At 50.9% G+C, this 21,234-nt stretch overlaps 1 protein-coding gene across 2 annotated transcripts in view; it reads right to left on the bottom strand.

Annotated features, from left to right (window-relative positions):
- Positions 1–20,941, bottom strand: part of LOC120520062 (mitogen-activated protein kinase kinase kinase 14-like) — a 29,099-nt gene extending 8,158 nt beyond the window's left edge. The window contains exons 1-2 of one of the 2 annotated variants that reach the window (XM_039742704.1): positions 20,522–20,941; positions 121–394 (exon numbers count right to left, since the gene is read on the bottom strand). In XM_039742704.1, the coding sequence (XP_039598638.1) occupies positions 121–376 (256 nt within the window). In that variant the 5' untranslated portion in view covers positions 377–394; positions 20,522–20,941. Of the gene's footprint in view, positions 1–120; positions 395–9,776; positions 10,507–20,521 lie in introns of those variants that run through there. The other variant, XM_039742705.1, reaches the window with a different exon arrangement.
- Positions 20,942–21,234: the final 293 nt, after the last annotated feature.

Below are 21,234 nucleotides of genomic sequence, written 5' to 3'. Positions count from 1 at the left end.
CATGTCCTGATCAATGGAGGTGTTAGAGAACGTCAGTCTCTCAAGGGGCATGATGGGAGACAGGAGACAAAACTACACCAGCACCTTGTGGTCGACCCCCCCCGAACAGCAGACACTCACATTCGGCCTGGGCGATGACGGACACGCAGCACTTCTCGGGGGCTTTGTCCACTTGATTGGCAGTGCCTTCTGTGATGGCCTTGGCTAAGGCAGGGTAGTCCGACAGTGTGGTGACAATTTCTTTTTCTGGCACTTCCGCTGCACCGTATTTACCACCAGTTTTGCGGTCCCCCAGGTGGTGAAATTCCAGTTCCTTCTTGGAGGACAGAAAGGGGGTGGTGGAGGAGTACATGGTGGTTTGTCTCAGGACCGCCATCTTGGAGCAGCTGTGAACCTGTAATGGAGCAAAATCAACAGAAAAAATAAGCGAATAAGAGAGCCTGCTGTGGTAATGCATGCAACCCACCCCCTTTAGTATCTGAGTCCTCAATCCGCTGAGCTGTGTCACTTGAGTGTCACTTGAGTGTGGGGGACGCACTACAAACACCTCAGCAATGTCTGGCACTGGTCAGGTAAGGGGTTGCCACCTTCGTAAGTAAGTGATTCAAAGCCACCCACCGCTAAGGACAAAAAATGGACCTCATCTTCAGCCACACACACACACACACACATACGTGAGTGAGGCAATCAAAGTTTCATGCAGTGCAACTCGACTTCGATGCCATGGCAGGGCACCATGCCCAACAGGAGACAGCTACGGCACACAAACAGTTCGCTTTGTGCGATGGCACGTTTCACATTCTGTGCCCTGCTCGACTTCCGCATGTACACCTCCAAACCTGGGCCGGACCCACCCATCTGGGGTTTCCCAAAGTTTCAAACTGGTTGCCAAGCAACAGATGCCCAACCTAATCAATCACAACAAACTCAACAGTAGCTCACGCCCTGTCAGCGACATAAAGCGATGATCGCCCCATTGTGGCTGCGGCGAGCTCTCGCAATGCCGGGCTTTTATACTGTACAGGGCAGCACACGACCTCGTCCTTCACTTTTTTTTGACGCTCTCCGAGGGTCACACGTGGAGGCAGCAGTGGGATTTGACCCTGCAGTTCCTCGCTGCGGTCAGCAGGCTCACTGGCCGACTTTGTACTGTCAATCGTTCCTGGGGATTCGCTTATCTGCTATTATAAAAGTTGAACTCCGTTCACGACAGCCATGGTGTACTCGAGGCCAAGTGGAGCAGAAAAAAAAGAAAAAGAAATTCTGAGAGGACCACCACTCAGCAGACCACCAAAACAGGAAGGAGCCTGCAGAATTCTGGGAAAAAGGTGGAGACAAAGACAAACCTCATCCAAGATCCAAAGCAGACCACCTCATCTGTTAAACATGGCGGTGCTGGGGACGTTAAGGAGTGGGCATGTATGGCTGCCACAGGCCCTGGCACACTTCTCTTCACTGACGACAGACCTGCTGACTGATGGCAGTGGCACAATGAATACTAAGGTGTGTAGAAACATCTGATCTGCTCGAGTTCCAGTAGAAGCCTTTCAAACTCACAGGACGGCAGTTCATCCTACGACAAGATGATGATCCAGACACGCTGCCGAGGCCACACAGGAGTCTTTCAAGGCTCAAAAATGGAAAATTCTTAGATGACCAAGCCAATCCTTCGACTTCCATGTGTTGAAGAGGAAACAGGAGGGGACAAGCCCCCCAAAACAAGAAGGAGAAGATCACCAGAGAAGATCCTCAGCACCCTGGTGGCAGTCTATGAGTGGCAGACTTTGAGTGACATGCGACAAACAACTAAATATGACGGCTTTAATGGACCGGCCATTGCTGTGTCACCATAATCATGTTGTCCTGAAATGTCAGGTGACCAAAATGTCTGTAAATCAGATTGAGCAAAAAGGATGTGTGTGAAGCCCTGAGATGTCTGGGGCTCATCTGAAAGGATCGACGGGTGTCTAGCCTGGCACTGTGAGGCGGGTACGGTGTTGACTCCCACTCGTGATGGGAACGGGGTCTTGCAGTTGTACCCTACGAATAACAAATGACCAGTAAGTGTGAGCCAGTAGCTTGCACCGATTAAGTCCCCGCCCTTTGTACACTCCGTCTAACCTATTGGATGGCTCAGTGATGTCCTTGGATTTGCCCCCCTGCAGTCACTCGTTGCCCGTGGCGGACCACATAGAAGATGACTGAACTCGACTCTCTAGCCGAGGTAAAAGTCGTAACGAGGTGACCCCCCCAAGAGTGGGGACCCTCCTGACTCCGCCTTCCCCTGCTGGTGGTCCTGACCCGGCCCACCTCTAGACGGTAGGCACACTGGGCGTCGGCTTGGGTCCAGTCCTTTCTCGATCCCGTGAGACCTGCCCACTCGTCGCCACAATGCGCCCCCTACCTCTCGGTGGGGGTCCAGGCACCTACCTGTCTGCTTCGCCGACGTCGTTTAACGACTTCAATATCGAGGCTCCTCTTGCGTCTCCGTCTCCTGATAATATTTCACGCGTTCTCAGTGCTTTACGTTTATTACAGTTCAACGACGGTAGTGCAGCGCAGTGTTCTGCCAAGTGCTGCTGAGGGCAAACGCGTTCTCATCAGTTTAGTCGGTACACGGGTAGCAAAAGCGGGTAAGGAATGGGCTCCACTGGAACCCAACCCCACGTTTTTCTTTACAGTAATGCATCATGTTTTTAGGGGGTGTTTTCAGTAATCAAATCCTCGTGGATTCCAAGAATTGACGGGAAATCGACCTGAAAGGGGGGGTCTTGGTGGTGTAACTACACGCGTATTAAAACTACAGGCAACTGTCCTCGAAAACCGAGACTCCCCCAGGGCACCACCTGCCTTCACACTCGTACCCCGTGGCGGTCCTTCCGCTCAATGCGCAGACATCTTGCTGGCGTGCACTGCTCAGACGCCATCAGCCGTGACACTTCAGGCCCTCTTCCAGGTTTCGCTCTGCCTCGGTGACTCACACTCGCTTCCTCATTTCGCCGATGGGGCTTCATACAAACGGCTCTTTGACAGGCGCCTTTCGATTTCAGCTTGAAACTGGGTCGGTGTGTCTGAGGGAAGGTCACACGAGACCTAAGTCCACCCCGTGACCCCCTAAGCCCTGCCACACACTGGCTCTCTGGACAAGCAGGACACCTTTGGGACGAACAACCTGCTCAAAAGGGTCCCACTGTACACACCGCTGCCCCCCAGACCGGGCAGACAATCCCTGAGAAGAAGACCCACACAGACAGGCTGGACCCCTCAGACACAACTAACGTCTGTAGAGTCACAGGCCGCACATCTTAGGCGCTCCTCATGAAACATCTAAGATGTGACCACCTGGACTTTCTCTCGGCCCACTCAAAGGCTTTTAACAGCACACACAGAGAGAGGCCAAGACAGGCTGTCCCAATCAGACGTGCCAGAAACCTTTAAAAGGACAAACTCTTTATGACGGTAAGTGACAGCCTACCCTATCCGGCCGTCGGGGAGGTGACAGACCCCCATCTGACAAGGCTGGCTTCGTATTCAAGACTGCAGCTGCTGCCTTTCACTCTTACCAATGCCTTGTGGCGGGAGATAGAATGACAGGTCCTGAAATTTTGGGATTGTCCCTTTTATTGTCCGTGGACAACAAAATCAAAACAAAACAAATGACAATTAGGCTGGCAAGCGGGAATTCAACCACAGAAGCTGGACTTGCAGTCGCTGTAGCGGAGCTCCGCCCGGCGGGCAGCACTGGCCAGTAATGACACCTCCATCTGGGACGCCCGCCATTTTATGGAAAGAAAGGTGGTGACTGATGACCAGCTGTCCATGTTGCTGCAGCCTCTTGGCTTTGCAGAGGAATATCCGGAAGGTCTGACCGTGTATGCAGCACAAGTCCTGGTAATGGGCTTTGGTCTCGGTCCGTCAGGACTACTGCAGCTCTCTGCTGGTAGGAGCACACTGGCATGTGTCACCAGGCCACTGCAGATGATTCAAAACACAGCACCATGTTTGGTGTTCCACCAGCCGAGGTGGACACAAGTCACTCTGCGCTTCAGATCACCACATTGGTCTTCCTGTAGTGGCGCGTATTCAGTCCATACCCTTGAGGCTCGCCCCCAGAGTAGTCCGCGTGTCAGCACTTGTGTATCTGGGGACACTTGTGAGGTCCTGTGCTCCTTCTCGGCCGCTTGGGTCTGGTGATGCCACGTCCACGTGGTATCAAAAATCACAGACCAGCTCTTCGGTGGAATAAGCTGCCCAAGTCCATTTGAACTGGTGACCCCTTCAAAGTATTTAGGAAAGCGATTGAAGACCCTCTCATTGGTGAACTTCTGTCCAACTGGTGTTAGCTGGTGTCAAGAAACTGTAACTGAGCTCCTCACCTGTGGTGACCAACTTTGTGCAGCTTGCGTGAAGACGGCGCCTGAGCTGCATGCGTATTGAAAATCTACTCAGTGAGACAATGAAAGGCGTCATTTTGCTTCACTTCACATTCACCTTAGCGAAAATATAAGTGTCAGTCTGACTGTCTGTCCAGCTGCCATGTCTCCGTTATTCCAACAGATGGCGCATCACAAACATTTTCAGTAATAAAAAGCATTGTGTTTGTCATTCCAACAGATGGCGCATGTCAAATATCTCTACTAATAAATGCATTGCATTTATCATTCCAATTGATGGCATGTCACATTAACACTGCTTTTACGAATCCCACACCAAAGGCATATATTAAAGGTAAATATACATTACATTTGTCATTCCAACAGATGGTACGTGACAAATATTTCTACTAATAAAATGCATTGTGTTTGTCATTCCACTAGAAGGAGCATCACAAACATTTACACGGCTTCTAAGAATCCCACACCAAATGGCATACAGTAGAGATGTACGCATTGCACTTGTCATTCCAACAGATGGTGCCTCACAAAGACTAACATTGCTTTTACAAACCCCATATAACAAATACATATGCAAGAGATAGCATATCACAAACATCTGTAATAATGCTATTCACTACTGCAAGTGTGTGTGATGCGCCATCTGTTGGAATGACAAATGCATTGTATTATTTCATGCCTTCAAATGCATTCCAATAGCTAACGCACGGCAAACGTTAAGGCAGAGGCCTACGTTGGTTACCAGATGGGTAACACAGCTAGTTTCATCCATAAAAGGCTAACACGTCACGTCACTATAATACCGCGTACCTCTGTCCTGTGACACTCCATTTCCCAAACTGTCCCCCAGACGGACTTCTGTTGTAAGGCACTTTGGGATAAAAGAGTCTGCTAGACAAATAAATGTAAATGTAAACTCGGCGGGTGCAGACGTAAGATTGGACCAGAGAAGCCAGCACTGGGAGTTTGGCTGCTTTCTCTCTCTCCACAATGCCAGAGGAGGATGGCATCTGCTGTATCAGTGGCACCCCTCTGTAAAGACCCCGCTGTGCCCCGCCAGTACCGGTGTAACCGCCGATTTCAGTTTATCAGGACAACTGTTCCATACGATGACTCTGCTTTTGCAGTCCCAATCAAGCAGCGTTTCTCAACTTCTCTCCATTGTAGGTATCTTCACGAGCCACCAAGGCAGTGCGGGGGGCTTGTCCCCCATAATGAATTAAACGTCATCATCAGAGCTGATGGCCCCCTTTGAGGAATTTCACCCGAAAATTAGAGTGGTTAAGGAATCGAGCGTCTTCATCAAAACATGAAGAGAAGGATCACTGGAGCTGAAACCCACTCGACAACCCACTACCTTTATAAACCGTAGCAACCTACGACCCACCAGCAGCCCCCTGGTAAAGAAACACTGCAACGGGGTCTGATTTGAAAAGAAGCCGGTCGATGCCAGGGTCCATTCATGAAGCATGTCTGCATCTCTCTAAATTACAAGCGTGTGTGTGAAAATTGGACCTGTGGTCCAAAGCCCCCTCTGACCTATGGTGGGGTCTGTGTTGTGTGCCAACGGCGGCCCACAACGTTTCTGCCAAAGTGCAGTCAGTTACGCGACACACCCGAGCTGCAGTTTTCCAGACAGATTTTTAAATCCCCCAACGTTCAAAGGACGACGTTTCATTTCAGCCACGTGGTAACGTCACCCAATCCACGAGCCCCCCAACCCGGGGTGTCTGGCAGTTATTTGACATCACAACACTGGACACAGCATGCCGAGCACCTGACGTTGCTAATGGAAGGGGGCTGCACGGCCCCCTGGCCCCATCCCTCGGCAAAGCGGGTCAAATACAATTAAAGACAAACACCAGCAGCAGCAACGGGCGACTAATCGAGAAAGCCGGAATGGCAGCCTGCTTGAGGATCAAAGTCCAGCACTGCTGCCCAGAATGTGTGCCAGGGTCCTGGGTGACGTCATTTACAGGTCACATCCAGCTGTTAATGGTGCACCACTTTGAGCTGAATTATTACCCCCCCCTTTTTTTTTGACACCCACTGCCCCCCCAGCCTACCTGGAAAGGGGTTTCTCCTATAATTGCCTTTCCCAAGGATTCTTCCACTTTTTAATATTATTATTATTTTTGGGAGGCTGGGGGGAAGCCGTTAAAGCCCATTGCAGCCCTCCTTGTGTGATTTTGGGCTATATAAAAATAAACTGCATTGTATGGCATGGCATGGCATGGCATGCTTGGCGCATACTGAATGATAGGCAGCTTTAAAAACCACCCAATATGGCTTTGAGCTTCCATCCCAACCGCTAGCAGAACGGCCGGACTCTTTAGTGGGCCGCTGTCAGGGCATTCGGGGCTACCTGGGCCATAAGCTCCCCGCCCCCATAGTGTCAGCACCCCAAACCTGCCGACCGTCCCGACAACAGGCCGCCCACAGCACAGAGCACCGCGCCACCCCTCTGGAGTGACTCACCTGCCAGAGACAATGGCCACTTGTGTCTGCAACACATGAGATAACAAAGGGGAACTTTTTTTTTTTTTTTTTTTTAAATTGGAGAAATTCTGATAAGCCGATGCACTGAATCGACTCATCAAGTTTTAAGAACAAGAGCGACAATCAACCGCCCCCAAACCGCAGCTTCCCTAAACAAGGGCACCAAAGGGCGACGGCAGCACTCAAGTGGTTCCAGGAGCCTCAAAGGAGAAGTAGCCAAAAAAAACAAATTAAGAAACACAGAGGCAGCAGGTCCCAAGGTGCCCACCCACACGCGAGGGGTGACATTTCCTTCCCACCACTTCTAACTGCCCGCCTTACCGATTCATTCTGTTCTGTGCAATGCCTGGCAGGATCCACGATGGCTGACACAAGTGATGCCCGCCATGGACAAACAAGTTAAAGGGGGCCGCAAATCCGTACAGACTGTCGTACACTAGAGAGCTCCTAACCACAACGGTCACGAAAAGACTCCGAAAATGAAAACGTCAAACACTAACTAGACACAAAAGGGCAAATGTAAAATCTGTTTAAATAAAAAGCTCCGAGTTCAGACGGCACAAAGGCAATTAAAGGGCAGAGCAGAACACACAACTCAGTAGGTGAAGTCAAGGGTTCAAAATGCAGGACAAGAAATCAAAGCTCAGCACCAGGCTCGCCAACTCCCTGACACCACAAGGCAGTCAATGAACCGCAAAGGACTGTGGACTTTCAAAAGGGCTCTGAGCACAGATCTCCATCTCAGACAGCTGTGCACCACGGAACTGGAACTGCGGGTCTATGGACCCCTTTCAACAAAGACTGGGGGAGTCCGCACTTAACCGCACCCGGCTGATCTCGGGGTAGAAATGAAGAGTGGCGCCTGCTGCAAGATGGGAATACAATCCTCGCCCTACTATACCCTGAGGCTAACATGGGACCCCCCCAAGACAGGAGCTGGTGGGAAACCCAGCAAGTTCAGGCAATGAGAGAACGCAGAGGACACGACCACAATTATGAGCCTGCTATACGAGAACCCAAAGCTAAGCAACAGGCACACAAACTCCCCAACACTAGAAATGCATTCAATGAACCGCAAAGGACTGTGGATTTTCCTCAGGCTTCATACGGCTAAGGGCTGTCCCTGGACAGTGATGGGCAGGTGGTCCCGTCTTTAGGGGACACACAGAAACTAAATGACCAGCAATAGAAAGAGAAGCAAAAGCATCAAAGGAAACAACAACTGCATCTGAACTTCAACCGCAGGAGAGGGGGGTCCCTGAATGAAACACAACGCAGACCGCCGCCTGTCCCAATGACCACTCCCCGTTTTTGTTGTAGCGTTCTCTCTGAAAGGCACTATACGGGTGGACGGCACCGGGGGCTGCAGGTCCATAAACACACTCCTGTCCGAGTCAAACCGCTCATCATAAAAGGCGCTAGAAAGACCGAGCGAGGCCGTTGACGCCTGCAGAGGGCGCCACAGAGCCAATTCATTGAGATTCCCTCTGCACAGCAGTCCACCCGCATGGTGCCTTCTCACAGTAAAGAGAAGCGTCAGGGCAGCTGCTGCTCCTCGTCCCTGGAGTTCATTATGGAGTCGCCTTCCGCTGAACTGTTGAACCGTTCTCTCGCTCTTCGTCACCTTCAGTGAGATCGGTGGCTGCCTCCTCTTAGTCACTTGTTTGTTTTCAGTTTGCTGCCAGCTGCATTGTGTTTTATTGTGTTGTATTCTGTTTATTTGTGTGTTTTGATGGCTACAGCATTACTGATGTTGTGCTCTCTAAATACAATGACAGGGACAATGAAGTGGCACGACCCGCATGACCGTCACCTTTTAGGACATAGGACCTGCCATCTACTCAAAGGGCTTTATGAAATTTAGCAAAGCTCCCTGCTTCACAGTCCACGGAGGTATAAAGTGGTCCCAGTGCAGATAACGGGGGGGCGGGCACCACTTGCTCGTCACCAGCTCAAACGGCTTCCTCTCCCAGCTTTAAGTCTCGTCAGCTTTCCTTTGACCCCAAAATGCAGGTCATCTCTTGTGTCAGTGACCACCAACTCCACCCACCCGCGCTGCAGCGTGGGCCTGAGGTGACATGTCCCCCTGCAGCTGTCGCCGTACGTTTCCAGCCTGCCAGCGACCGAGCCCAATGCGTGCCACAGCTCTGCCCGTCACGGTGTAGGCTTACTGCTCCAAATTCTTTCCTGCTCACTCATTATCCGGGGGCTGAGGAGCCGTCGGCCAGCACAGGGGGTCCCATCGAGCCGTTCTAGTCCAGCATATCGAGATTTCACAGCAGGGAATCGAGTCAGCACTGCACTATAATATAGCGCCTTGGACCGGGGGCTGCCAGAAATGGACAGCAGTCTGAAGAACACGCCAGCCCCGGTTGGTCTTATGGCATTGATTTGTGACAAAAGGCACATGTGACAACCTGACCAACTAGCAGAGTCTCTCAGGAGTAGCCACCGTGAACCCCAAAGCCACACTGACTGAGCAAATGGGGGCCTACGCCACGATCAGCATCACGGGTGTGAGACGCAAGTTCGCCAAGCCCCCATGGAACACATCGAATTTAATTCAGCAAATAAAACCACACGAAGAAGGCAAAGTTCAAATGGTCGCCTCCTGCCCAAAGCAGCCCACAGGTTTTCTGTCACCAGCTGGCCCACCAAACTTGGGAGGATCTCTGGGCAGCACTGTGACCTCCTGCCATCAAGCAGAAATATCAAAAAAGTGACACACACCCCCACCCTTAAACCACATCTGTCCCTGCTGGTGAACCTCGGCCCTCTACCGTGACCCAGTGCCCCTCTGGCACAAGTGCAGATCACCCACCGCAGCATCTCGTCCGACAACAGAAGGAAATCACAAAGCGAAGAGCGAAGCTGCAAACTTACCGCCGCACTCCTGGCGCCATGTCCTCCACTCGCCGTCCGAAGGTTTAAGACACAAAGAAACAGAAAGCAGAGCAGCCGCTGCAGGGTGAGCCGTGCCTACCGCACCCCCCCACAGGCACCCAGCCAAGGAAGCAAGAAAGCAGCCCTCTGATTGGATGACGTCGGCAGCCAGTTACAGGAAAGCCGGCTGAGTTCCTGGCTCACGCGTCTCAGAGGCGAGCTGAACACGACTCAAAAAACACGCAAGAGGAGCGGACAGGAGGACGTGACATTGACACCCGGCCACGCACAGCGGTGGGACGGCATCTGGGGGACACGCGCATAGCGGCCCACTGTCCCTCAGAGCTCTGAACGCAGCTCTCCTTCTCAGATAGCTGCTGTGCACCATGGAATTGTAACTGCGTGACCGCGGACCACTTTAACCAAAGACAGCTGATCTCGGGCTCGAGTCTCAGGGCACTGCAAGATGGGAATACAATCCTCGCCCTACCGTTCCCTTCGGCTATCATGGGACCCCCCCGAGACAGCAGCTGATGGAGCTTCATTGTGGAATCCCACCAAGGGAAAATGACCACCTGTGAGCCTGCAATGTTCAAGAAAGCTGTGCATCCCCACGTGGGCTACAACAGTGTGACACGACAAGAAGCACACACACACACGCACACACACACGCGCGCACACACACACACGCACACACACTACCCTGTGCACATTTCCTGCAGGACTCAGTGGGCAGCCCCTCCGTCTCTCATTTAACGATCACATCCTCTTTCTGGGGTCCTGCAATTTCCTCTTTTCAGCCTGACAGCTCGGTGGGCCGGGGACAGCGAATACTCGGCATTAGGGCAGCGGGGGGTGGGGGTCAACCTCGCAAAACACCAAACAAATCCAGAGGCGTGGCACGGGCACAATGCCAACATGCCACAAGCTCACTCGACGTCTCTTTTATTTCACTTTTGTTTTCTTTATTTGCTGGACTTCTAGGTTCACGACCCGAGGGGGGGATGGAGGGGCTGCCTAACATGATATTAAATATCGGGAGCTGACCAAGCAGCCACCCTAATATTGTCAGCGGGCAGTGACACGGTGCCCTCAGAATGTGTGCCAAGCCCCTGATCTTTTTATCCGTTTAGCACAAACGCAGTAAGACACATAAACCCCCCACTCTGTAAAAGAGCACAAGGAGGACCCCAAACCCAAACACAACACCACACTGGATGAGCGACAGCGAACTTCAAACGCACACCCTGCTGTACACGCGAGACAACTCACAAGACAGAAGGCTAAAGAGTCACCTGGAGCAACAAGACCCCGCCAAGGGGGCTGCAACCCGGACACCATTAAATCCACGAAGCGCCCAGTCACACCAACTCATCACAAAGAACGAGGGGACAGAGCAGCTGGGCACCTTTGGGAAAACGTCACTTCAAAAGAGACCACGGTGACACTGGCTAGCCCCATCCAGCGTGCCCTCCATTGTTATAGCTGGCATGCAGACGATAAGGAGCCAGACAGGCACAAGAGATAACGGCGGGCAGCACTGCTAGGGTGGCAGCCATAAAACAATCTCAGGCGAGAAGATAAGAGAGGAATGTTGATGACACCTGTGGACGTGTGATATGGTGGCACCTGCATGGGTGACCCTGGACAGATTACTGAACCTGCCATTGAAGGCACTGTTGTTAAAGACAGACAGACAGACTGACCAATCATAATGGCGGGTTGGGGGGGCACACCAAGCTGTTCTGAACAAAACCAACATCACGTCGGCATCTGAGGAAACTGCAGACCCTTCAGCCTGACTTATAAGGTTTCCAGCAGTGTGGCGTAGCGGCTACTGTACCAACATTAATAACGTCACACTTATACCGTAGAGTAGAGCGCCTTTCTTACAACTCAGACAGAGGGGGCACTTCAACCACCACCAATGGGCGCCGTCCACCTGGATGATGCGACGGCAGCCATCTTCACGCCAGCGCGCTCACCACACGTGAGCTGTTAGGTAATGAAGTGGTCAGAGACAGTTAGCCAATTAGAGAGTGGGGGGTGTGGAGTGATTAGGGGGCCAGAATGACCAGGCTGTGGTGGGCAATTTAGTCTGGACTTTGGGGATACAACCTGCTCTTTACGAAGGACATCCAGGGATCTTTACTGACCAGAGAGAGTCGGGACCTCGGGTTTACGTCTCATCTCAAGGACGACGCCATGTTTACAGCACTGGGGGGCACTGGGATCCACATTCAGGCATGACACCACCTTCTCCAGCAGGTCTCCCATCAAAGTACTGGCTGGGCCTGAGGTTGTGTTGAGAGAATAGGAGGGTCATGTCAAATGTTCCACAAACGCTGACATTCGCGAGGGGGCCGGGAACATACCCTACTGGTACAGTGTGCAAGGTGGGAGTCAACACTGGACTGGGCACCAGTCCACAGCAGTCGGGGTCAAATCATAACCCTGCCATCCTCACACCTACTTATTCCAGTTCAGCGTTGTAGGGGTGCCAGCAGCACCACCCATGAGGCCTTTGTCTGAACCTTCGTTCTGTTTTCTCGAGCGAGACATGCGGCGGCGCGAGCGATCGATTCTCGTTTTCGTGTCATCCCAAGGCACGCGGCTGCGCCCCTGCTGGCCGTGAGAAGGAGTCGCGGCTAAAATTCCGGGTCGTGCTGCTTGTGTCACAGAAGAAGATGTCGACTGAGATGGCAATTAAGCTCCAGGGTCCAGGGGTGCGCGGGTTTTTGTGCGACGGATTATCAACCATTAGCATTCTGTGATAAAGATGGATGTATTAAAATCATACGATAAGAACAACGTTCATACACAGCAGAAATGAGTGCTTTAGAAATGACAAAAGATAAACTAAAATAGAAAGAAAAAACGCCTCTAAAGGACATATAATGGGACCCCCCGAGTATAATGGGTGCTCAGCCTGAAAATACAGACGTGGCCAAACATTCAGAGAACGACACAAATATGAATTTTCACAAAGTCTGCTGCCTCCATTTTTATGTTGGCAATTTGCATCGACTCCAGAATGTTCGGACGAGTGAGCCGATGAACTGCAAAGTCCCTCCTTGCCATGAAAATGAACCCCTGCATGTCAGCCCTGCCACCAAAGGACCTGCTGACGTCATTTCAGTGATCCTTCAGGTGACAGCGACGAGGAGGACAAGGCTGGGGGTCACTCTGTCCTGCTGAATGAGTTACAATAGAGAGGTGAAGAAGGCGTCAGGGCGCCCAAGAGAGTCCAGCAAGTGCCAGGAGCGTCTCCTAAAGTGGATTCATGGCTCGGGATCGGGGCACCAGCAGGGCAGAGTCTGCTCAGGAATGGCAGCAGGTAAGTGGGAGTGAGGTGAAGACTTGTGGAGGATGGCCTGGTGGGCGTCAAGATGCCAAGAAAAACAGCAGAGACAGGCTGATATTCTGGGATTGGACTGCTGGAGGAAAGCCATAGTCTCTGATGAATCTCCTTTCTGATTGTTTGAATTGTCCTGGAAAACAGAAAAGGTGAGCGGCGCTCCCATCACTCGGGTGTCATGCCAACCACAGTAAAGCATCCTGAGACCATTCATGTCAGCCAAGGCAGTGCAGGGCTCAGAAGACAACCAGGAATAAAGAATGGGATCAAAACATCAACCGAGAGCAACTTCTGCCAACCATCCAAGATCAGTTTGGTGACCGACACGACGGAGCACCGGGCCATAAGGCAAAAGTGAAAACTGAGGGGCATCGAAATTTGGGGTCCATAGCCAGGAAACTCCGCAAACCTATAATCCCAATGAGAACTTGTGGTCATTAGGCGGGTGCACAAACGAAAACCCACCAATTCTGACCGATTCTACAAGAATGAGCTGGCATCAGTCAGGATTGGGCCCAGAAGTTGATTGCCAGCCTGCATGCCAGGGTGAATTGCAGAGGTCGTGAAAAAGAAAGAAGGGCCAGCACTACAGATATGGACTTCATGTCATTGTCAACAAAGGCCTTTGGAACTTCTGAACTGCTTGTCATTCTACTTCAGTACACCGGAGAGACACCTGACAGCAAGACCTAAAGACGCTGAAGCAGCAGACTTGGTGAAAATTAACATTTCTGTCGTTCTCAACATTTTGGCCACAACTGTATACGTAAAGATCAAACAGCCAGGAAGGAGAGGACAACAAAAACCCCAGCTAGCAGGGATTCCAGAAAACCAAAACCTCAAGGGCTTTCAAGATCTGAAGAGGACCCACGTAATCCACAGTATGTAGTGTGACATCTTCACTCGTTCCTATCTAGATATGAGGCCACGTCTTTGAAGGTATGACGCACTGGGCTCTCATCGTATAGGAAGGAAGTGTGCTGTGACACGGTGTGGTGTGATGTGGCGGCTCAGCCACTGGAGTTGAAACCTCACCTGTGACTCACTGGGTGACCCTGAGCAAGTCGCGTCACCAGCCTGGGCTAAAATATGGCAGGCGTTGTCTCTGTAGCCATAAGGTGTTTTACTTTACAGTTAAAAAACTGGTTACCATTAGTAAATACTGAATTACAAGAAATGTAGAAACTTCATAAAGATAGATAGATAGATAGATAGATAGATAGATAGATAGATAGATAGATAGATAGATAGATAGATAGATAGATAGATAGATAGATAGATAGATAGATAGATAGATAGATAGATAGATAGATAGATAGATAGATAGATAGATAGATAGAGTGAAAGGCACTATATAATAGACAGATAGATACTTTATTAATCCCAAGGGGAAATTCACAAAGTGTAAGAATGTGTACGATAAATTGTAATAGTATTAAATACTAGGGGGCTCAACAACCCACTTCGCTCACCAACCCCCGTGTGGACCCTACGCGCTCGTCATTTCCCGGATCTGCCGTTTGTGACGAATTGCGCTGTGCGTTTGGATAAACACAAATATCAACTCTGTCTTTGATGTTTCCATCTTCTAAAACTATTATCAGTGCGCCACGTGTTGGTTTACTATATACGCGAGCGTGATATTTATGGATTCATATAGAAATCTCGGGCGGCACGGTGGCGCAGTGGTAGCGCTGCTGCCTCGCAGTTAGGAGCCCCGGGTTTGCTTCCCGGGTCCTCCCTGCGTGGAGTTTGCATGTTCTCCCCGTGTCTGCGTGGGTTTCCTCCGGGCGCTCCGGTTTCCTCCCACAGTCCAAAGACATGCCGGTTAGGTGGATTGGCGGTTCTGATTGGCCCTAGTGTGTGCTTGGTGTGTGGGTGTGTTTGTGTGTGTCCTGCGGTGGGTTGGCACCCTGCCCAGGATTGGTTCCTGCCTTGTGCCCTGCGTTGGCTGGGATTGGCTCCAGCAGACCCCCATGACCCTGTATTCGGATTCAGCGAGTTAGAAAATGGATGGATGGATAGAAATCTCAAGAAAACTTCTTTGCCCGTGTTACTCAGATAAATTTCGTATAAAGTGCGATACTTTTGGACGTATGGATTTGTATCCATGATTGGCTGCAGAATTTCTAATACGGCCGATCGTTCAAATCTTTCGATTCTTTGTTGCATCGCTTCTCTGTGATCATAAATATAAACCTGACCAGCTTGTGGTTTCTTTGAAATTAAACTTGTCAGGACCACAGATTCTCATAGCGTGTGGTCCTGAGTCGTGTAAATCTACGTCTTGAGCATTGGATGAGGTGAACAGATTATCGTAGACTCGCATATATTTTGCCGGTAGTGTTCGTGGATCTCACTTTCACCAAATAACAAATCTCTTAATTCTCGTGGATACTCCTCTTCATTGGGAAGAAACACGAATTAGACGATCTACAAGTCTCCGACTTAAAGTTCAAATCTGAACAAGATCTCCATACTTCTGCGCTATCACCCATGTCCAGATATTCAATCTCTTTTCGCTGTCCCGTTATTTCACCGAGTAATAATTTCCGTTTGTTTGCGCTCATGTGATCTTAACTATCAGTTTTTTTAGACTTTCGAATTTTCGCACTTCCATTATCTGTAACCTGCTCTGTGTGTGTACCGCGCCAGCGTTTTTGAATTGTTTACGACGTTCTACTTTGTCTTCTGCTCTTTGTCTTTTATTTCCGGCCCCACGTGCGGTTGAATCTCTTGGCACAAAGTCTCGTCTCGCGGGACATGAAAGTGCCCCTCTGAGAAAGTCTCATCTCGTCCCAGGATTATTTTATATATATATAACCCTAACCATGTAGACAGATGATACACAAAGATTACAAGTTGTACAATACCTTATGTTTGTTAAAGGTGTTGTATAAATAAATTGTTTATACTACAGACACTAGAATTATTAAATATATTACAAATTAAGAAGTGATCTTTATAAGACCACTAGTGGTGATATTATTAATAATAATAATAATAATAATAATAATAGAGGCCCCCCTTCAGACAGCACACTTCACCAAGCATTAATAACTGCACTTCTATTGTGCCGTTCTCATTCCCTGCATTGTGAGGGCCTGGAAATGTGGCGCGACTCCCCGAGGGTCATTTGGCTCATAGGACCCTCATTGCTGAGGTGCCAAGCGGCTGGACCAGGCCAAGGGAACACCCATATAGACGCCAATACTAGAATTATTAAATATATTACAAATTAAGAAATGCTCTTTATAAGACCACTAGTGGTGGGGCTCTTCACAAAAGGCACTGCACAGAACAAGACCACTCGGGAGATAAAACCCGACAATACATTTAAAAGGTCAGGAGATTTGGAGACAAGCGTCCATTCAGTGGACCCCACAGACGTTAGGGACTTTAAACTGGGTGGGGGCAATCTGAGCACGTCTGACCTCGACTTGCTGCCACCTACAAGCCTGTTAATGACAGCAGCGTGACACCTGGCCACGGCAGACAGACAGACGGCCATTTCTGAATTTTGAGTCTTCATTACCAGTAGGCCAGCAAATGAAAAGAAATAAACGCTTGAAATGCATCACTCTGTGTGTAATGAATCAACAGCATAAAGGAGTTTCACTTTTTGAATTGAACGAGTGAATGAAATCACATTGATTCAATGATATTCTCATTTATTGGGATGCACCTGTAATGCTGCCATTGTGCATAATGAAATGTATTGACCTGCGCAGGGCACTACTTACGGCCGACTCTTTTATATTCAGTTGGGATGATGCCAGTCTCCCAAAAGGAAGCAAAGACTGTTTGCAATGCCAGGAGGACAGCCTTACCATCAACCTGGAGACGTTTACCCCGGATACCACAGATCCCTGCAGCCTCCCCCAACCAGCTGGTTCACCACCTGTGCCATCTCGGTGAGATTGGGGGGTTCACAGCTAATTGGAGGATCAGCCTCAAGAACCGCGGACCAGAGATATCCAACGTCCTAGCCGGAGGATCAACTTTGAACAGCTGCTCAAAGTAGCCAGCCCAGCGGGTCACAACTGCAGTGTCATCCGTAAGGACCGTCCCATTAGCTGCCCTGACTGCGACTCTCCGAGGAACAGATTCAGATGTGCGTAATGCTTCGATTCCTCTGTAAGCAGGACGTGGGTCGCTAGACCACAGATGGCGAGTCACCTGCTCACAGATTCCTCTAACAAACACCTCCTTATCTGCCCTCAGGGCCCTCGCAGCCGTCCTTCTCAGTTCCCGGTACAGCCCAGAGTTGGCATTGAGCCGTGCGCTGCAACTGCTCTCGATGATATCCAGGGTGCCCTGTGAGATGAAACACCAACATAACCCTCAGCAACCTTCAGGGTCTTGTCACGGAGGGTCCCCCACATCACATTAGGATCACCAGTCGTACCCAAATCTGAAAGTTCACAACACAAACTGCGTGCAGACCGATTAGAAACAGCCTGGTCTTGGAGGTGTGCCAAGTCCAGGCCCATTTCCCTAGCAGGTGGTAACCCACCGGACCTCAGCTGAATCTTCAGAGCAGCAACAACAAGTCTGTGGTCAGAATTCACAAACTGGGCACTTCTGTAGACCCTGCAGTTTTGCAAGAGCCTCAAGCGTCTGCCCACGAGGATGTGATCGATCTCCTTCAATGCACCACCAGTATTGGAGTACCAAGTCCAACGACGCGGTTCTGGGCGCTGGAACCAGGATCCAGTGATTCGCAGCCCCTGACCTTTTGGAAAAGTCAATTAACATGGAGCCACTTTTGCCACGGGGAGCAAGACAATCCTGCTGTCAGTGCCAGTGGTTACATTGAAGTCACCCATGACCAGAGGAGTGTCACCTCGTGGGCACTCATCCACCACCGAGCGAAGCTGCAAATAAAATGTCTCCCTCGCCGAGACATCACTCACCGCGGTCACCACCGAGACACCCAGGGAGTCCCATAATACGCTCGTTGAAAGGAGTGACATCGGACACCATCGGAAGAAGCCAATCCACTACAGCAACAGCTACTACCCGAGTATGACAGCCATCAGAGCAACCAGACCAATAAATGGTGTGCCCACCTACAGAGATCTGGCCAGTCGCCGGTCTGCAGAGTTTACGCAGCTCCTCCTCCACCCGCCTCAAATTGGGACCCTAGTGCTGCCGTGCAGCGGGCGACGCCTCAGCACCACACCAGTTCTGATCCCCAACAGACCGGACCCCATTCTGAGGATGGGACTCCCCCGTCCCCTTCACGATGGTGGCCTTCCTATGGGCGTCTGCAGCAAAGCCACTCCCACGGAGAGCAAAACGGAGTCCTTTCTGCCATCTCGGAGCTTTGTCAAGGTTTTTTTTTTTTTTAAAAATGGTGGCTGGAGTGCCAATCCTGCCACCAACCCCCATGATTTCCCTGCAGGCTGGAGGTCCTACTTGCAGGGCCGGATGCAGTTTAATGTCACACCCTGGATGACGTTAATCTGCGGCCAGCCCTGCAGGCAGGTCCCCCACCATTTATTTCTGTGGCACATTTTCATACAGGTGGCGCAGCTCACAGTGCTTGCCTAATGTAGTGCCTAATCTTATTTGTAACAGAGAATAAAGTCAAGTCTGATGGCCTGGAGGACAGAAAAAAAAAAAACTCCAGAGAGCTGGAGAAAAAAAAAAATCGCCAGGGTGCCAAGGCCATCACGAGACCACCCGGCCCCCACTGGGCATTCTACCCAACATAAATGATCCCAACATAAATGATCTCAGTCGTCTTGGCTTTCAGGCTTCAAGTGAAAGAATCTTACGATGGTGGTCATGCGGACATCTGGGGTTCTGCTTTCTATCCAACAATGTAAGGACTGCATGGTGCCATGAGCGGGTGGTGGCAGCACAGGTTACAGGGCAAACTCAGGGGTTGGTGGCAGGATTGGCACTCCAGCCACTGTGAAAAAAGAAATAAATAAACCTCCCTCTGCTCCAGAGTGGTGCTGCGGTGTCACCAGTTCCATCTGAGATCCTGAGGTGCTCCGTCGTGTGGCGGGTGCAGCAAGGCACAGTGTGTGCCCCCCGACCTCCTCCTCTCTGTAATGCACAGTCTTGGAGTTCCACAACTAAGCATTTCACACCATTTTGTACTGTGAGTAACTGTACGTGACAAATAAAATTTGATTTGAACTAATCCTGCATGGCAACAGCCTCAACAACCCCAACTGGCACTGCCCACCACAGGGTATGCCACAGCACACCTAGCCACTGTAAACACATCTGAAAGGACTCAGTGTCACCTGCATTAAAGCTGCCAGCTGTGCCAAGTGAAAAATACCCAGCTCAGCTGGCCAAACACAGGGGGTGCAAAGTCCATCCTGTGTACGAAAATGCAAGGCAGCCATGGACGACTCCAAAAGGTTCAAGTTGCAGGTTTGATTTGCTTTGACATGCAAAAAAAGGGAAGACGAGACCATTGGTGACAAAGAGACCTGTCCAATGTGATTGGGGGTCTCCAGTTAAAGTTTTAATGAAAGGCCCCTCAAGAGGTTCACCAACACGATATGCCAATCTTTACAAAAGCAAAGAGGGAGCAACAAGGCAGAACTGCACTCCACCACTGGCAACAACAAAAACGGTAACCACGATGTCACTGTGATGGGGCGCTTGTGTGACAAGCATTTCAAGGGAGGCGTGCCACACTGCGCCAGCTGGACACTTCATTATTTATTACTTAGACTGGCGCCGTTATCTGAGGTACAATTAGTTACATTTCTTGTTTGGTTTGTCTAATTGGCACACATTCAAGTGAAGTGACCTGCTCGTGGGCACACTGTGCCCACCGCTCTCTTTAACAAGGAATACCAGAGATGATAATTACAACATTAAATCCAGAAGTAGTGTACTGTAGTGTTTGCCGAGTATCAGGGACCCATTTTAGGTAAAATGTACTGTCAGTCTGCCAGAGGTACTTTGAACAAACATCACATTTTAAAAGATGTCAACATTTTTTGAGTTTCTGGTAAGTCTCCTCTCCCAGTTCGTTCGCACTTTTTCTGTTCTGTCTGTAAAACCGAGAAGGCAAATTTCACGTGTTCTTGTGTAAATCTGCCTAAAGAAAATTCCGACCCCCTGCAGTCCAAGGCCTTCACCGCTACGCCACTCGGCCTGCGCCCCGCACGCCTGCCAAGGGCTCGGTTGGCATGAAGCGCCGGCACCGCCCATCATCGCCCCACGGGCCTCCCGGGCAGGGCACTACAAACGGGGAGGCTGGTAAAGACCCGACCGTCGCGGAGTGAAGTGCCTCCTGGAGGCCCCTACGACTTTAGGCCATCTCCATCGCGCCTTTCCACGGAGGAGACGCGTTCGCTGCGGCTGCCCCAACTACGACGGCCGGCTGTCCGCCATTTTCTCCCCCTCTTACCGCCTTTATCTGCTGGTTCTCTGCACGCCGCTCCGCTGCGCCTCGCCTCGCCTCGCGATGGCTCCTCGGGGATTCCCCTCTCGGCTCCTCGCCGGCGATTCTGTTCGTCTCCCGCGGGCGGCCCCGGCCTCGGCCTCGGATGTTTACCGCTTAGTTTTCTCTTTCTAGCCGAGAATCGGCCGCTACAAAATGTCTGTTCTTTACTAGACAGTGCGAACCGGTCGACAAGCCGATCTCTCCGCCTTCACGGCCCCATGTGACAGAATCGAAAGCGAAAGTGGCCGCCATGCCGAGCGGCTCCTTCCTGCCTGCCTGCCTGCCTTCCTTCTGCTCGTCCTCGCTCATCCCGCCAGTCGCCAGGCGCGCAGCTTCTCACGGGCACGAGCGCCAGGAATCGCTCGGCTTCACTCGGCACTGACCCGGCTGCGTTAGGCGGCTGATTAAGCGCTCGCCAAGAGGCTGAGAGTAGCCGGTCCGTCATCGGACTGCGGGGTGCAGAGAATTAGTACTGAACTTCCCTAATGGGACTGAACGGTTTAGGCGAGCCCCTCTGTGTCAGCGCTTACGTCTCACATTCCGTTTGGCGGTTTGAAAAGCATCAGGCTGCACTGAAGTACAATACAATACAATTTATTTTTGTACAGCCCAAAACCACACAAGGAGTGCCGCAATGGGCTTTAACAGGCCCTGCCTTTTGACAGCCTCCCCAGCCT

Source organism: Polypterus senegalus, unplaced genomic scaffold (genome assembly GCF_016835505.1).
Source record: "Polypterus senegalus isolate Bchr_013 unplaced genomic scaffold, ASM1683550v1 scaffold_5049, whole genome shotgun sequence".
In the NCBI taxonomy this organism is placed as follows: domain Eukaryota; kingdom Metazoa; phylum Chordata; class Cladistia; order Polypteriformes; family Polypteridae; genus Polypterus; species Polypterus senegalus.
Note: the sequence above shows the minus strand (reverse complement) of the source record. Positions and strands in the feature narration are given on the sequence as shown.